This window comes from Mytilus galloprovincialis, chromosome 8 (assembly GCF_965363235.1).
Source record: "Mytilus galloprovincialis chromosome 8, xbMytGall1.hap1.1, whole genome shotgun sequence".
In the NCBI taxonomy this organism is placed as follows: Eukaryota; Metazoa; Mollusca; class Bivalvia; order Mytilida; family Mytilidae; genus Mytilus; species Mytilus galloprovincialis.
This window is the reverse complement of record NC_134845.1, coordinates 74,157,867-74,173,145: the sequence shown is the minus strand read 5'-3', so window position 1 is coordinate 74,173,145 and position 15,279 is coordinate 74,157,867. Positions and strand designations below refer to the sequence as shown.

General features: G+C 31.8%; 1 protein-coding gene across 1 annotated transcript in view; it reads right to left on the bottom strand.

Moving 5' to 3' along the window:
* The window catches only part of LOC143042555 (location of vulva defective 1-like), a 56,737-nt gene that overhangs the window by 27,723 nt on the left and 13,735 nt on the right, over positions 1-15,279 (bottom strand). The window contains exons 3-12 of the mRNA XM_076214935.1: positions 14,490-14,591; positions 12,771-12,910; positions 10,345-10,444; positions 8,609-8,682; positions 8,117-8,362; positions 7,376-7,886; positions 6,176-6,223; positions 5,283-5,368; positions 4,343-4,576; positions 1,672-1,842 (exon numbers count right to left, since the gene is read on the bottom strand). Of these exons, the coding sequence (XP_076071050.1) occupies positions 1,672-1,842; positions 4,343-4,576; positions 5,283-5,368; positions 6,176-6,223; positions 7,376-7,886; positions 8,117-8,362; positions 8,609-8,682; positions 10,345-10,444; positions 12,771-12,910; positions 14,490-14,591 (1,712 nt within the window). The remainder of the gene's footprint in view (positions 1-1,671; positions 1,843-4,342; positions 4,577-5,282; positions 5,369-6,175; positions 6,224-7,375; positions 7,887-8,116; positions 8,363-8,608; positions 8,683-10,344; positions 10,445-12,770; positions 12,911-14,489; positions 14,592-15,279) is intronic.

The following is a 15,279-nucleotide window of genomic DNA, read 5'->3' as shown; positions in this document are numbered from 1 at the left end:
TTAAGGAGCACACAACTACTAAAGAAGTTCCTGGAGTGGGAACTTGCACTAGCGTAACGTGATATTGATAAAATTCCATGTTAACAATAATTGCACCATGATTAAGAGTTTAAACTTTTCAACAACTGACGGTTACGTCGCGCGAGGTAGACACGATGTTCAGAGGGGAACACGATATTTTATAATGACAAGTGGAATAATATATAAATAAGGAAATGAAAAAAAAACTTTACACCTTAGCCTGGCTTAGGCTCTTTATTATTTATCTATTTATTTTATCAACGGACAATTTAATAAAGGTATGATGTAAATGCTTGTTTTCAAAAGGACATGCTTTGCTCTCCTAAAATTTCCATATATAAGCTTGATTTAAAAATAATTTTGTGTTTCTTCTTCTGCTTATTATGATTATAGGGTTGAGTAATCACACTTTTTGTGATCAACGCCATATATATAATAAAATTAATTCTGATATGACGTCATATTATCGCCAACCAGTATAATCGCAATATATCTACCTTTAGCGCAAATGCAGTAATACACAAAAACGGCTGTTCCGCCCTACGACCAACTCAAAACCCCAGTTTACGTAGGCCAAGATTCAGATACAATATATATTTATCTCTATTCTACAGCCAAAATAAACAAATCAGTCCATTTCAATTTATTTTTCATGGTGAAATTTCATAAACAAAATTCCGCGAATCAAATACGCCTCAGAACGAATAAAATTACATTGGAAAAAAATATAGAAGTGAAAAATGCGATTAAAAAAAAATCATTGAATCATATGATACTACTAATATAATCAAAATTGGGTAAAATGGAACAGCCAAACAGTATCGTATGTATAGGGCTTTCACGGTTAACAAAATTACGGAATTTGATATATTGGAATCGAAATAATTCATGGCAGCCGAAGATTTTTTTTCATTTAAGTACCGTGACACGTCTTATAGTAATGTGAATTCACACTCAAAAATAAGAGAAAACAAACGACACAACGGAAACACAACGTTAAAATGTAACACACCCAGAAACCAACTATAATATAACAATGGCCATATCCCTGACTTGGTACAGGACATTTTTAAAGGAAAAAAAGGTGGGTTGAACCTGGTTTTGTGGCATGCCAAACCTCCCTCTTTTATAGCCATGTGAAATTCAACATTAAAATGACAACACAACATTACAGGACTACAATATAAATGAATAGGAGAACACAATTGACAAAGAAACACTCGAATAATAGCTAACAAAGGGCAACAAGTTTAAAATTTTAAATACGCCAGCAGTGCATTTTGTCCACCCAAAACTTACTAGTGACGCCCAGATACAAAAGTTTGAAAGCCGAAACAAGTACAAAGTTGAACAGCATCGAGGACCAAAAGTTCAAAAAAGTTGTGCCAAAAACAGCCAGGGTTTTCTGTTAGGTACCACAACATCCCTATTATTTAGAATAATTTATACTTTTGCAAACAGTAAATTTTATAAAAATCCAAATAATAAATGGATAATTGAAAATAAATCTACGGCTGCCATGAATTATTTCTTAAATATACCTGTAATTTTATAACTGATCGTATTATAGGAAATGCAACAAAAAAAGCTAAGCAATCTTTGATATGAAAAACATGTATCACATAATTGCTTATAGAGTATAAGTACTACCTTTCGGATCCCGTCATCCATTTTGCGTGTCCCTGAAAAGCCTTTTTGTCCAATTATATTAAGATAAACAGAGGAGTTCATTTCTCTGCTTGAGTTTACTGACGTTTCGATGGTAACAAAATATACCACGGAAAAATCATCAGGATTGTCTTTCAAAGGAAGAAATTCCCACTGAAATAATTTGAGTAAATAACCACATAAAAAATTAGAATTTACAATTTATTTACGATAAAGTCAGATTTCCCTGGAATTAAAACAATAATATAATTATAAAGCTTTCAGGTTCAACCAAAATCAATTACGAAACTTGTTTATTTTATAGTACAGCTTACAACATAACTGGATAAGCAATACACGGAAATGTATCGACTAACATAGGAAAAGAGAATGGTAATGATACATTTGTGTGTGTCCTTAACAATTACACACGGCATTATTATATTTGTAACAATTTTGAATTCAATCTATCCTAGAATTCTAATAAAAAAGGACAAATAAGATATCCATCTTTGAAATGATTTTATTCTATTTATCCAGTATGCCATTTTAACAATTGAAAGAGAATAAACAGGTGCATAAATTGGAATTGAAAAAAACACAAAATATCTCATACGATTTATCAAAATCTGCCAACATAAAAAGTCATTATTTCTGCCATGCATTAAATATTTATATAATCAGTTACAAGCGGCGATGTAATTGAAAATAACTAATCAAAAAATTAAATGTATTCTTTCAATCAATGTTTACCTCCAGATTTAATTAAACGCATTAAATTTATAAACGTAGCTAAACACAAGAGGACTGAAAACCTAGCTCACGAGATTTCATTTGGTTGTTCCATTTTAGCTCACCTGGCCCAAAGGGCCAAGTGAGCTTTTCTCATCACTTGGCGTCCATCGTCCGTCGTCCGTCGTCGTTAACTTTTACAAAAATCTTCTCCTCTGAAACTACTGGGCCAAATTTAACCAAACTTGGTCACAATCATCGATGGGGTATCTAGTTTAAAAGAGTTGACCTGGCCAACCAACCAAGATGACCGCCATGGCTAAAAATAGAACATACGGGTAAAATGTAGATTTAGGCTTATAACTCTAAAACCAAAGCATAAAGAGCAAATCTGATATGGGTAATACTGGCCAAATTTAACCAAATCTACATTTTACCCCTATGTTGTATTTTTAGCCATGGCGGCCATCTTGGTTGGTTGACTGGGTCACCGCACACTTTTTTTAAACTAGATACCCAAATGATGATTGTGGCCAAATTTAACCGCACACATGTTTTAAACTAGATACTCCAATGATGATTGGGGTATCTAGTTTGAAAAATGTGTGCGGTGACCCAGTCAACCAACCAAGATGGCTGCCATGGCTAAAAATACAACATAGGGGAAAAATGTAGATTTTGGCTTATAACTCTAAAACCAAAGCATAAAGAGCAAATCTGATATAGGTAAAATTGTTTATCAAGTGAAGGTCTATCTGCTCTGAAATTTTCAGATGAATCAGGCAACCGGTTGTTAGGTTGCTGCCCCTGAATTGTTAATTTTAAAGAAATTTTGTCGTTTTTGGTTATTATCTTGAATACAATAATGCAATAATGTTCAGCAAAGTAAGATCTACAAATAAGTCAACATAACCAAAATAGTCAGTTGACCCCTTAAGGAGTTATTGCCCTTTACAGTAATTTTTCACCAATTTTTCATAAATTTTTGTAATATTTTACAAAAATCTTTTCCTCTGCAACTACAGTGCCAAATTTAACCAAACTTGGCCACAATCATCGATTGGGGTATCTAGTTTAAAAAATATGTGCAGTGACCCAGTCAACCAACCAAGATGGCCGCCATGGCTAAACATAGAACATAGGAGTAAAATGTAGATTTTGGCTTATAACTCTAAAACCAAAGCATTTAGAGCAAATCTGATGGGTGTTAAATTGTTTATAAAGTCAATATCTATCTGCTCTGAAATTGTCAGATGATTGGACAACCGGTTGTTGGGTTGCTGCCCCCTAATTGGTAATTTTTAAAGAAATTTTGCCGTTTTTGGTTATTATTTTGAATACTATTATAGAGAGAGATAAACTGTAAACAGCAATAATGTTCAGTAAAGTAAGATCTACAAATAAGTTAACATGACCAACATGGTTAGTTGACCCCTTAAGGAGTTATTGCCCTTTATAGTCAATTTTTAACATATTTCATTAATTTTTACAAAATAATTTCCTCTATTACTAATGGGCAAAGTTCATTATAGATAGAGATAACAGTAAGAAGCAAGAACGGTCATTAAAGTAAGAACTTCAAATACATCACCATCACCAAAACACAATTTTTTCATGAATCCATCTATGTCCTTTGTTATATATGCACATAGACCAAGGTGAGCGACACAGGCTCTTAAAAGCCTCTAGTTTAATTATATAGATATAGGAAGATGTGGTGTGAGTGCCAATAAGACAACCCTCCATCCAAATAACAATTTAAAAAAAAAGTAAACAATTATAGGTCAATGTACGGCCTTCAACACGGAGCCTTTGCTCACACCGAACAACAAGCTATAAAAGGGCCCCAAAATTACTAGTGTGAAACCATTCAAACGGGAAAACCAACGGTCTAATATACATTCATATTATAGTTTAAAGGTCAAAGTTATCCTAAACTTACCATGATATTATCTGTTTTATCTAACAATCGTAATTTTATCGTCAGTAAACTACCAATAACTAACATGGTAATAATCGCAGTCAGGGCATACGGGCTGTCAGCCAATGATGTTGTGAAAGTGGCAAATATCTTCGCAAAATCTATATCACTTGGAGGAATGAAAAATACATTGGCAGAAAACGCGCCAAGGAAGTTACTTTTAAATTTTATTTTGTTGTCTGAAGTTCTGTAGTCCTGAAATAATATATTGATAAGTACACATGAAATTATTAAAACACATACCACAAAACATTCAACTTTCTTAAATAGGAACACGCCTTTGTAGAGTATTACATATGCAATATTTTATGTATTAATTCCCGCATTAATATTTACAATTACATCTATATGGATCAAAAATAAAGTTGTTACTGATGTAGTATTGAATTTCGATCTTATAGCTAATTGAATCAGAACATTTATTAAAGATACCGATATTGCCAATAACTACTGGTCCAACCAAAACCACGGGGAATCTATTTTAAAGCAAATATCGCTGTTATTGGGCCACAACTTCAGAGAGAACTATTGAACTAAAACACGACTTTAATGAAAATACGAATGTTCGATTTAAATTCTGCTATAAAATTGGGGAACCCATCCTAAATTTAAGAATAAAAGTCCCTTATGAGTTGAAAAATGTATACTCAGAGCTTTGCGTGAATAAACTCATCATAGATATTAGGATTAATATTTTATATTTACGCCAGACGCGCGTTTCGTCTACCAAAGACTAATCAGTGACGCTCGAATAAAAAATAGCTAAAGAGGCCAAATAAAGTACGAGGTTGAAGAATTGAAGAGTAATCCATTGTATTTTAAAATGATTGACCCTATCCCCGACAGAAACACAAATAATCTTCATTTGGAAATAATTTCCTTTTATTAACATCACAATTACCTCTTTGCGTTCTTTCGTTGTCCAGTTTTCGAAGGTTTTGAACAAAGTGGAGGAGGATATATAGCTTGCTCTGAAGTCATGTGTCACTGTTAGTAGTATAAATATAATTATGAGTGCTAAACCCATTCTGTCATGTGTCACTGTTAGTAGTATAAATATAATTATGAGTGCTAAACCCATTCTTACTACATTAATCTTTATTTTCGACCATACAGTTCAATCAATTAGTGATTATAGTAACGTGTTGCTAAATGTTTTGGTACATAAGTATCCAATACTCTTTGATGACATACAAAATTAAGGCAGATATTAACGGTGACATTGAAACTGTATTCGATTGATAAACAGGTAAGTATCATATTATAACACATAATTCATAAAGCAGGCTGCATGAAAATGAATGCTTCTTTCGGTCATCTTTGGAATAACATAGAAACATTTAAATTCCCATTGGTCCAGACATTTTACCACCCGTTCAATGATTTAATATGTCTATCACCTTATAAAACTGCTATACGTAATGAACAGTTTGTTAGATTAAAGACTTTCTCGAAACTTTTTGTGACTGACTTTTCAGAAAGAGAATTAAAAAAATGTGACTGACTGTCTTTTATGAAAATAATGCTGAATCGCCAGTTGATATACTTAATATACATTTCGACTTTTTGTAATTGCGCAGATTACCAAGTTTTGTTTAAAACGATTGATTAAAATGGCGTGTAAAGACATATATATATTGACGATTCGAGTTTCTTTGCAGCTAAATCGAAAAGACAATTAAGACCAAACCAGTATTTGCAAGGAATGTAAATTATCCTAATGATATTTTGAATTAAATACACGATAAAATTATATTAGCAAAATGTGACAGTTATCTCGAGTAATCAACTTACCTAGCGAAATTGATCTCTTCGTCCGTGTGTCGCTATCATGTCGGTCATCTGAAAAAAAGAGTAGATGCATGTGCATGACAACTCTTTGTGATCATTGATTAAATTTTCGTATTTTTGCAAAGATTGTAGTTTGATGAATTAAAATGCCAACTCAAAGTCCTGCTTATTGAAGTAGACGTGTGCATTGTCGGTTTTAAATGAGTTCGAATTTAGTTAACAATTTAACACTGTTGAATCTATATTTCAATTAAGCAACATTTGCGTGTCATCAACAAATGAAGTATAAATCCTCTAAGTTTGGTTCATACAAAGATTTCCTGGTGATAAAACGACTTATGAACCTTGGATCTTTAATGTTAACACGTTCGTATTTAAGACGTCATCAAAGTTCATGTAACCGTGCAGTTATATCTTTATAACAAGTGTGCATATGTACACGACAATTTATAGCAGACACATCGTATCCTCCTTTCTTTGCACACAAATTGTCCCTTCATACTACCCACAAAAAAACAAAAATTAAAAGGGACCATTTCAGTGCACGAATGGATCCTATTAATTATGGTTTAATTTGATGTTAACAATGAATAGGGCGTAACAGATGGTCATCGATGTTCAAATCCCATAACTGTATCTAAAATCTAAAAACAAAACCTGAATGATTTTTCTACCTTAATAGGTGACTTCATCCGCTTATAATGAGAATACACGCACGCGCGTAATATAATTATGGTATAATTACGATAGAGCGTTTTTTTTTTGCACTGTTTTTTTTCTGTCTTTTGATGTTTTGTTAACTTCCAGCAGCATACTAAATGTCGAGTCACGTTACTGCGAAATGAATATAAACCCTGCTTTGTACTAGACCGACACGACTTCGAGACGACAAATCTATGCGCTCACTAGCTCCTTAATGGTGCATGCTTATCAGAGAAGCAAGAAATGCTAACTTTTAAGTCTTTGGTTTTGACGTGTTGGTTATCTAACCCAAGACTTCCTACATTGCATCACTTTTTATACATTCTACCTTCGATTAAAATTGGGAAAAAACCCATTAATTAAAACATGTTATCTATTACAATTACTCAGTTTGTCTAGTTTAATATTTTAAGAATATAAAAGCATATTATTTATAAAATTACCATATCCGTAGCTTGTATATGAAATTTAATCTTAATGACTATAGTGAGAAATACATACCTTCACAACTTGCAGTTACAACTAATGGTTTCAGATGCCTGTTTGTTGGGCTAGACAATAAGATTATTTTCAACGACTGTTCATAATAGCTTGCTTTAAGTTTTAATGGATCACGGTAGATAATGCTACTTCGACCTTTTGTTTTTACATATAAATCATAATCGCTCTTATCTGGAAAAGTGTCATACTTGCCAAAAATATCACAAATTTTTAATGATTTTAACTTAATTTCAATAAGAAGTTCGTTTGCCGTGAGATTTGTGTCCACATAGCTCATAAAGATGCCAGAGTCTGTGGATGATTCTGTCATTGACAACATTTGGTTTGCTGTTTCCAGTTTTTCATTATTAAGTGTAACTTCTAAGGGATCATCATTGTCTTCAATTTTGAGTATATCCTTTTCCTTTTCCTTTCCCTTTTCCAATATTACGACTTTAACAACTGATGAACCGTTTCCTACAGATTCTGGATTTTTCACGTATAGATATGGACTTATCTTATACGCAAATACCTGTAAATGTATACGAATAAACAAACGATTTCACTATTGAAGAAAGAAATAGTGTGCACTCTTTCATTCCTTTTTATCCTAAAGTTTAGGAAGATCAAATAAATTATTAAATCAATACTATAAAATAAGCTTGAATAAAGAATTTAACGTATTATTCTTATTTATATGGTCATGTTATATGAGTGTGAAACAGTAATGTTAAATGTATTTTGAAAATTGCGTTAACTTACAATTACAACTATTTCTTTCTTCCGAGATCTGTCTTGGAATGTTTCAAAAAATGGTAGAGATAGTCCACCAATTTCAGTTAAAAAGTGTTCCGGTAACTTTCCACCTTTAGCTTTTATAGCTAACACAGAAACTTCAGTCGTAGTTATAGCAACTGGTGTAGGGTGCTCGTCAATAAGTCGTTTATCTAAAACCATATTGACCATTTGAATCATGTTGTCCTCAGCTGTATGGATTGTTGACTTCAGCTTAAACGATTATAAAAGTGAATAGCTCAGTTTAACAGATAGATATATAGAAATATTTGTTTACTTTCTTAAAACGTTTATAGGTCCAACAATGCATTTAAATCTGCTGGTTTTATTTTATTTTGCATCTGTTTGAATGAATTCGATAGCATCAAACAGGGTGTTAATTTTACTCTATATAAAATTAATCATTTAAATTTGACGCATTTTGTCTGATATAATTATCTTTTTGTAATATCTTTTTACCTTATCTGCAGCTGCTAGTGTGTTTTGTGTCTGTCTTGTGCTTTTTAAAACATCGGAAAACAATTCAGCCATGTCTGAAAGTTAAATTAAAACTATGTCAAAGTCATAATAAACGAGTGACCGTTGAAAAATAATGTTATTCTAATTCTTGAACCAATGCATACAAACATCATAAACTTAGTCTTCTGTGCACGATTTTATCATTTTTTTGGCATAAATTTCGTATAATTGTCTTTTTTTTTCAATCGGTCACTGTTGTTGTGAAAATATGGCAGATAATTAAAGTTCGTGTTTTGAAGCAGAAGTTTAACGATTGTCACCTGTTTGTAAACAATCAACAAAAAAGGCATGGATTTTGAGCACGTGTTTAACATGAACAATCAGATAATAGTTTATTTTAAGGACATCCATGCGTATTGCGATCACCGGATTTTTACGAGATGGATCACACTGAGGTAACTTTGCATACGGAAAATATGTTGGGGGAATTGCTTCCTGGAATGATGCAATTAAAATAAAGTAAACTACTTCTTAACATGAATAAATTAAAGAATTTTTTTCAGAAAAAAGTATATGTACATAAGTTTTATAATGAAAACTATCCATTGAGTTATAAAAAAACATATGCAATTTTTTTTTTAATTTGAGGTTTCTTATGACTTTAAAATTAACAAAATAAAAAAAATCAAGCAATAATTCCCAACTTCAATGTCTTTAAATTCATTCAGTATTTACTAGCTATCATTCAAATGGTCAGTTACATATTGACAAGAACTTGTAAAAAAACTATAAGCAGCTCTGACCAAAATTATTTCCACGGAATGAAGTAAATAAATGCTATCTTAAACCAGTTATTTAACTAGAACGTTTTATTTATTTTTTTAATTTGAAAGACTCTTATAAAGTAAAATTGAATAAAAACCGAGTGTACCAAACAGAAAAACGAATTAAAAACGAGTTGCGGTAATGGCCCTATGGAGTTTGATAATAAAATTATTCCATATTCAGTTGTTTAAAATTAACCAAATTAAATTTTGTAATTTTCTATTATCACATAAACGATGCATGTGTGACAGTAATAATTTGACCATTATTTCTGGTGTCAAATCACCATAAAAAAAATTAATTCACATTTCTGACATTTTCCCTGTTTTCGTCCATTTTTTTTCTAAACAACAGTCATCAGCAAAAACAGTGAATCAGGTGCTCCGGGAAAGTAAGTAGATCATGCTTAACTTGTTGTTGTCTCTCAAACAAAATGTAAAGGATTTAACCAAACACTCCTTGAAAATTACAACGTTAAGGGACACCATTTTCATAGACTCCAATGACTATATTTGAGCAGATCTTTTAATATCAACATGAACATTAAACCAACTATTCTTAATTTTGCCGACTTGTATTCAAATAATAGTGTACCGATGGATTTGATGTTTTTAAAAATAAGAATACTAGATTCAAAAAATAAAATCGTGTAAGTAATATAAAAAAAGTTATCAACATATGCACAAATAATATATTTCAAATATGTAGTCTAAATGTGAAAATATATCTGCTCAGTTCAATACGTTCGTGACAGAAACAAGCAGTATCTAAGTGAATTATTCTTTTTTTTAAATCTTATGAAAGAAACTTGTGTTAGAATAAGCATCATGTTTATGCAAAACAAATCTCTTTACTCTTGGAAAATAACTACAGTTTTTTAACAGATAAGGTAAAATTCATGAATATTTTACCTCGAGAAACCTCCGACAAATCAACTGTTTCTACGTCTGAAAATTCCGGACTATTTGTTAACTTTGACAATAATAACGAGAAAATATCGTTTGTTGTTTGCTGAAATATATAAAGAATATTAAGTGTCTCAAACAAACACGTTTTTTTCGCGTGATGTACAAAACATGAATCAAACGTTTGTTTTATTTTCGGAGACTGTTTCAGTTCTTGTCGATGATAGCAGTCTGAGTATTATGCTATAAGAGAACAAGAGAATACATAACAATATCCACACTATTAAAAAATATGAAGTATATAGTTTATCAACGTTTAACTGAGAATGGCTTGAAACTAAAAAAACTAACTATCAATTGTGTTCAGGTTTTGATCGAGTGATTAAACAAAATTTCAATGGCATAAAAAGATATTTGTCAGTACGATTACGTTTGAAATTGTTCAAATGAAGTACTTTTTAAAGAACGAAAACAAAGCAATTAACCAGTCGGATAATACTGTAGTACGTAACACGTACATTCGTAAAAAGCATTGAACATTTGTATATATTATTGCTTGCCACATCTGATAATTTGCATGGACACCGGCATCGGTATATTTGGATAAATCAAACATGTCCACTCCCATGTAAATATGGTGAAACTATCCAAAAAGTTAACGCCCAGTCACACGTGTTGAATCGATCCAAACATACGTATATCAATGTCGATTCAACCAAATGTGGATATCATACAGAAAATATTCGTGTTGTAAACAATACTAATATAACATGTATAAAGAAAACAAAATCTGGTATGAATGCCAAAGAGCCAACTATCCACAATAGTTCAAATACCGAAGATAACAGTAAACATTTGTCACCGTACGGTCTTCAACAATGAGAAAAACCCTATACCTTATAGTCAGCTAGAACAGACCACCGCAACATGAAACAATCGAAACGAGAAAACTAACGACATAAGTTGTACGAAAAAACCCAAATATGACGGACATAAACCAACGACCACCACTGAATCACAGGCTCTTGACTGAGGACAGGAATATAAAGATTGTGGCGGGGTCAAATATGCATGTAAGCTTGCAACCCTCCCTTAACGTTGAACAGTGGTGATTATAAGAACAAACAGTTACAAATGGCTTAAGTTTACTCAATAGACCGGAACGAAGCACATACAAACCATCAAACATAAAAACAATAGATACGAAGTATCGATATAAGAGAACTCGCGGTAACTAAAAGCTAGTTCCAGGCCATTTACAACTAAAAAATAAATCGCGCCTTCCTAGACTAAAGTATCAATCCGTACAATGTTGGGTTTAGACGTACGAACATGATCGTACTTTGTGTGTGTCAAACAAATTGTCTTTTAAACAATTTTTTTTTTTCACAGAAAACGCATTTTTTTTTAAATATCCAAATTCGGAGACCGTTATCGATCCGTGTCTTATACGCTTTCGCGCATGCTCAGTCGACGTACTGCCGATTTTATTTTTCATTCGATTAAGGTGGGATTTTTTGCATTATGTTCCTCATTTTCAGGTCTTTGAAATTGAATTATATAAATTAACCGTGTCCAAATCCTTACTGTCTCCACCTTATAACTGTGTACACACTCTTTGTTTCAACACTTGCCTAATTGTACCGCGATTTCACAGGCATCTTCTAGTATATATAAATCTTAAATTATCATTTACGGTAAACGTATCGAAGCACATGAAATGATGTCCCCTTGTTCTCTGTTCTAACGACAGTTTTACAAAGAATCAGGTAATTTCTTATATATCTTAATACTGCAAGGTTATCGTAAAATGTTTTCAGAACTGAAAATTATCATTAAATTAAATTAAATTTGATCAACATAGTAATATGTTTTGTTACTTATTAGGAATATATGAAATTGCCCTTCGGCTTTTACAGTTATAAACTAGAAATATTTAGTTTATAAGCACCCATAATGCCTTCATTCTTATCCACATTTTCTTAGAAAAATCCGGACCCTTTGTTTAAAACCCAGACGTTTTTTAATGTTGCTCTCGAAAAACACACGGACAATGTAAAGCACTGAACAAGGACATTGTGCGTCGTTTGTACTAAAAAAAAGGTTTCGTATTTAGAATAGGATGAACAGTCATGAATAAAACGCGAAAAAGCAATACATTGATCTGATCGCATGTAATGTCATTCGAAAAAAAGTGGACCGATTCACCAGACAAAAACACGATCTCCACCGGACACTATACTTACCGTGATATTGCACAACGGGAAATGCTTATTATCGATTTTTCCACTCTCGAGTTGTGTGTGTAAATGCATTGATTATGACATACTTATTGACAACAGTACATAAATCAGTCATATCTGACAAAGCTTTTAAATACAGGTACAATATAAAAACAAAGAAATTAATTATGTTATTGTAAAAGTACTCACGACAGATGTTTTCAAGTCTGTATAATTTTGAGTAATGTGGTTGTCTATATGTTGATGTGTTTGTTTAGCGTAAGCTTCAGCATCACTTATATTAGTTGACGAACTTTGGGAAATTGTGCTTTTCAAATCTTCTAAGCTACCTAAGCATAATTCAAACAAACAATAATGTTTCAATTAGAAAATTCAAATAGAAAACATTCATTTGTTTTAATAATCTCGAGTTCTCTTTCTTGATAAAATAAGGGTATTTTGTTTTCAATGCAAGAACATGTTTTTTTTTTATCTCTTTTAATGTCCTTAAATTTCCCGTCCCCCTCCAAAAATCGGAAAATTGATAAAGGTTATCAATTCATAAAAGTGCATCTTAAGACATTTTAAAACAAATTGATCATTATAATCAATTCGAGTACCTGTAAATACAGTTTTCTTAGTTAACTCAAAGTTTAAGAGTAATTTAATACAGGTGCCATGAACAGGCAGATTCTTGTACTTTCTGTTACCGGGGCCGATACAGGCCTTGGTGATCTCCTCTTGATACCAGAGCCGAAACGGAAATATCTAGATAATAACACGTACTGTATAAAATACTTAAGTGCATTATATATAATTGCTGAATGTTTCATGCTGAACAAGTTGAATAACATCAATTAACGGTTACTAACTTTATTTTAGAAGTGTAGATTTTCGATCTGCTTATAAATGTTTTATTTCGTAATATACCTTACATTGTACATACCAATTGTCTAGAATACGGATGTTTGGTTATCAGTAATTTATGATCCAAAATAAAATAAATCCATTAGTCTCTTATGGTAACATTCGCCTTTTAATCGGAATGTTTTGTTTAGTCATACATTTTTTCTGTTAGCGTTAGTTTATTATCGAGGATCAATAGCTTTTATATTGTTTCTAACAATTTTAAAATATGTACAACTAAAATGTGTGCTTTGTTGTAACATATGTCTTCGTTAGTTTACTACTTGCCAATGGTATTTTATTTCATATTTCATTAAACAGATCATTCATTTAGATAATTATCGTCAATCTTTACAAATGATCAAGCCTAAATACGATAGTTAACCAGATGATATCGATACCTTTACAAACTAGCATTTTCATTTTAACAACCACCATACAATGTAACGTAATTGCTTACCACATTATATTTTTATATATTTTCATACATTGTCTACAATGATTGTTATGTTTAAGGTTATAAAGCATTTACAATAAATCATGTATTATCATGCTTTCTCGACCTCTTGATCTTATACAATAGAAATACTTAGAAGTATAGAAACAAGACGATACCGGCCTTTTTTTTTTTTATTAACGGCATTAATTAGGCGATACTATTTAATTGAATCCCCTTCATCGTGAATTAACAAAGACGTCGGAACGGATAAGGAGTGACGTGTTACTAGTATTTACCCTCCTAACCCTCGAACGTCGGGAAAATAAAACTACGTCTATCGGACATATCACTGAGTCATATGTGGTTGAACATCTGCCAAGTTTCCGTAAACTGAAATTAAGAAATAATTGATGCAAGCTATACTTTATTGTAGTTTTAAACATGGGTAGACATTGTATTTGTGAATATTTTTGCCCGTCCGGTAGTGAGTAGAGTTGCCTTAAACTGAAATGATAATACATAAAAAAAAACATACTGTCAGTAGAGTTGCCTTGAACTGAAATGATAATAAAGAAAGTACATACTTTCAGTACACGTATCACTAGTAAATCCAGCTAGGCAGATGCAATCTCCGTCAGCATTACAGCTTGCACCATATTGACAGCCATACACAGAACATGGATTTTCTGGAGATAAGAACACATATGTATATATACATTACCTGAAGATCTGTGAAAGCAGTGAAAGTACTAGTAAAAGTGATGAATTGAAACCGTTATTATCTTTTAATAATTTTCTTTTATATATTAAAAGATAATAACGGTTTCAATGCATCACTTTTTTACTAGTACTTTCACTGCTTCCGCAGATCTTCAGGTAATGTGACTTGTATATAAATAAAACAATTGATTGACGTTAACAATAGTATGACGTTAACAAATACAAGGGAGACTACTAATGTCATTTTAAAACTTTAAAATGTTACGTTAAAATTAGAATATCATTTATCATTTTATCCCGGGTTGAGAATGTTTATGAATAATTCTTCTTTCTTCCTCCGGAGAAAATCATTTTGACGATTGACAATATACAATGGATATTTAAATCGTCCATTAGAACAACGATGGAAATGATCGTTTGCCCTGATGAGTGTTAAATCTTCATGGTTGGTTTGCTGTCTATGTAAAGTCATTCTACTCCGCAGTTCATTTTTTGACTCTCGATTTGAACACAATTTCTATAAAGTTTTGATATTTTTCCTTAAATTTAAAAGTAATGAATCGGTTTTTGAATTAAAGTTGTAGGTTAAATTGGATACAATATTTCAATTTTTTATTTGCAATTTTCTTTTACGTCAATACTTATGACAGTGGT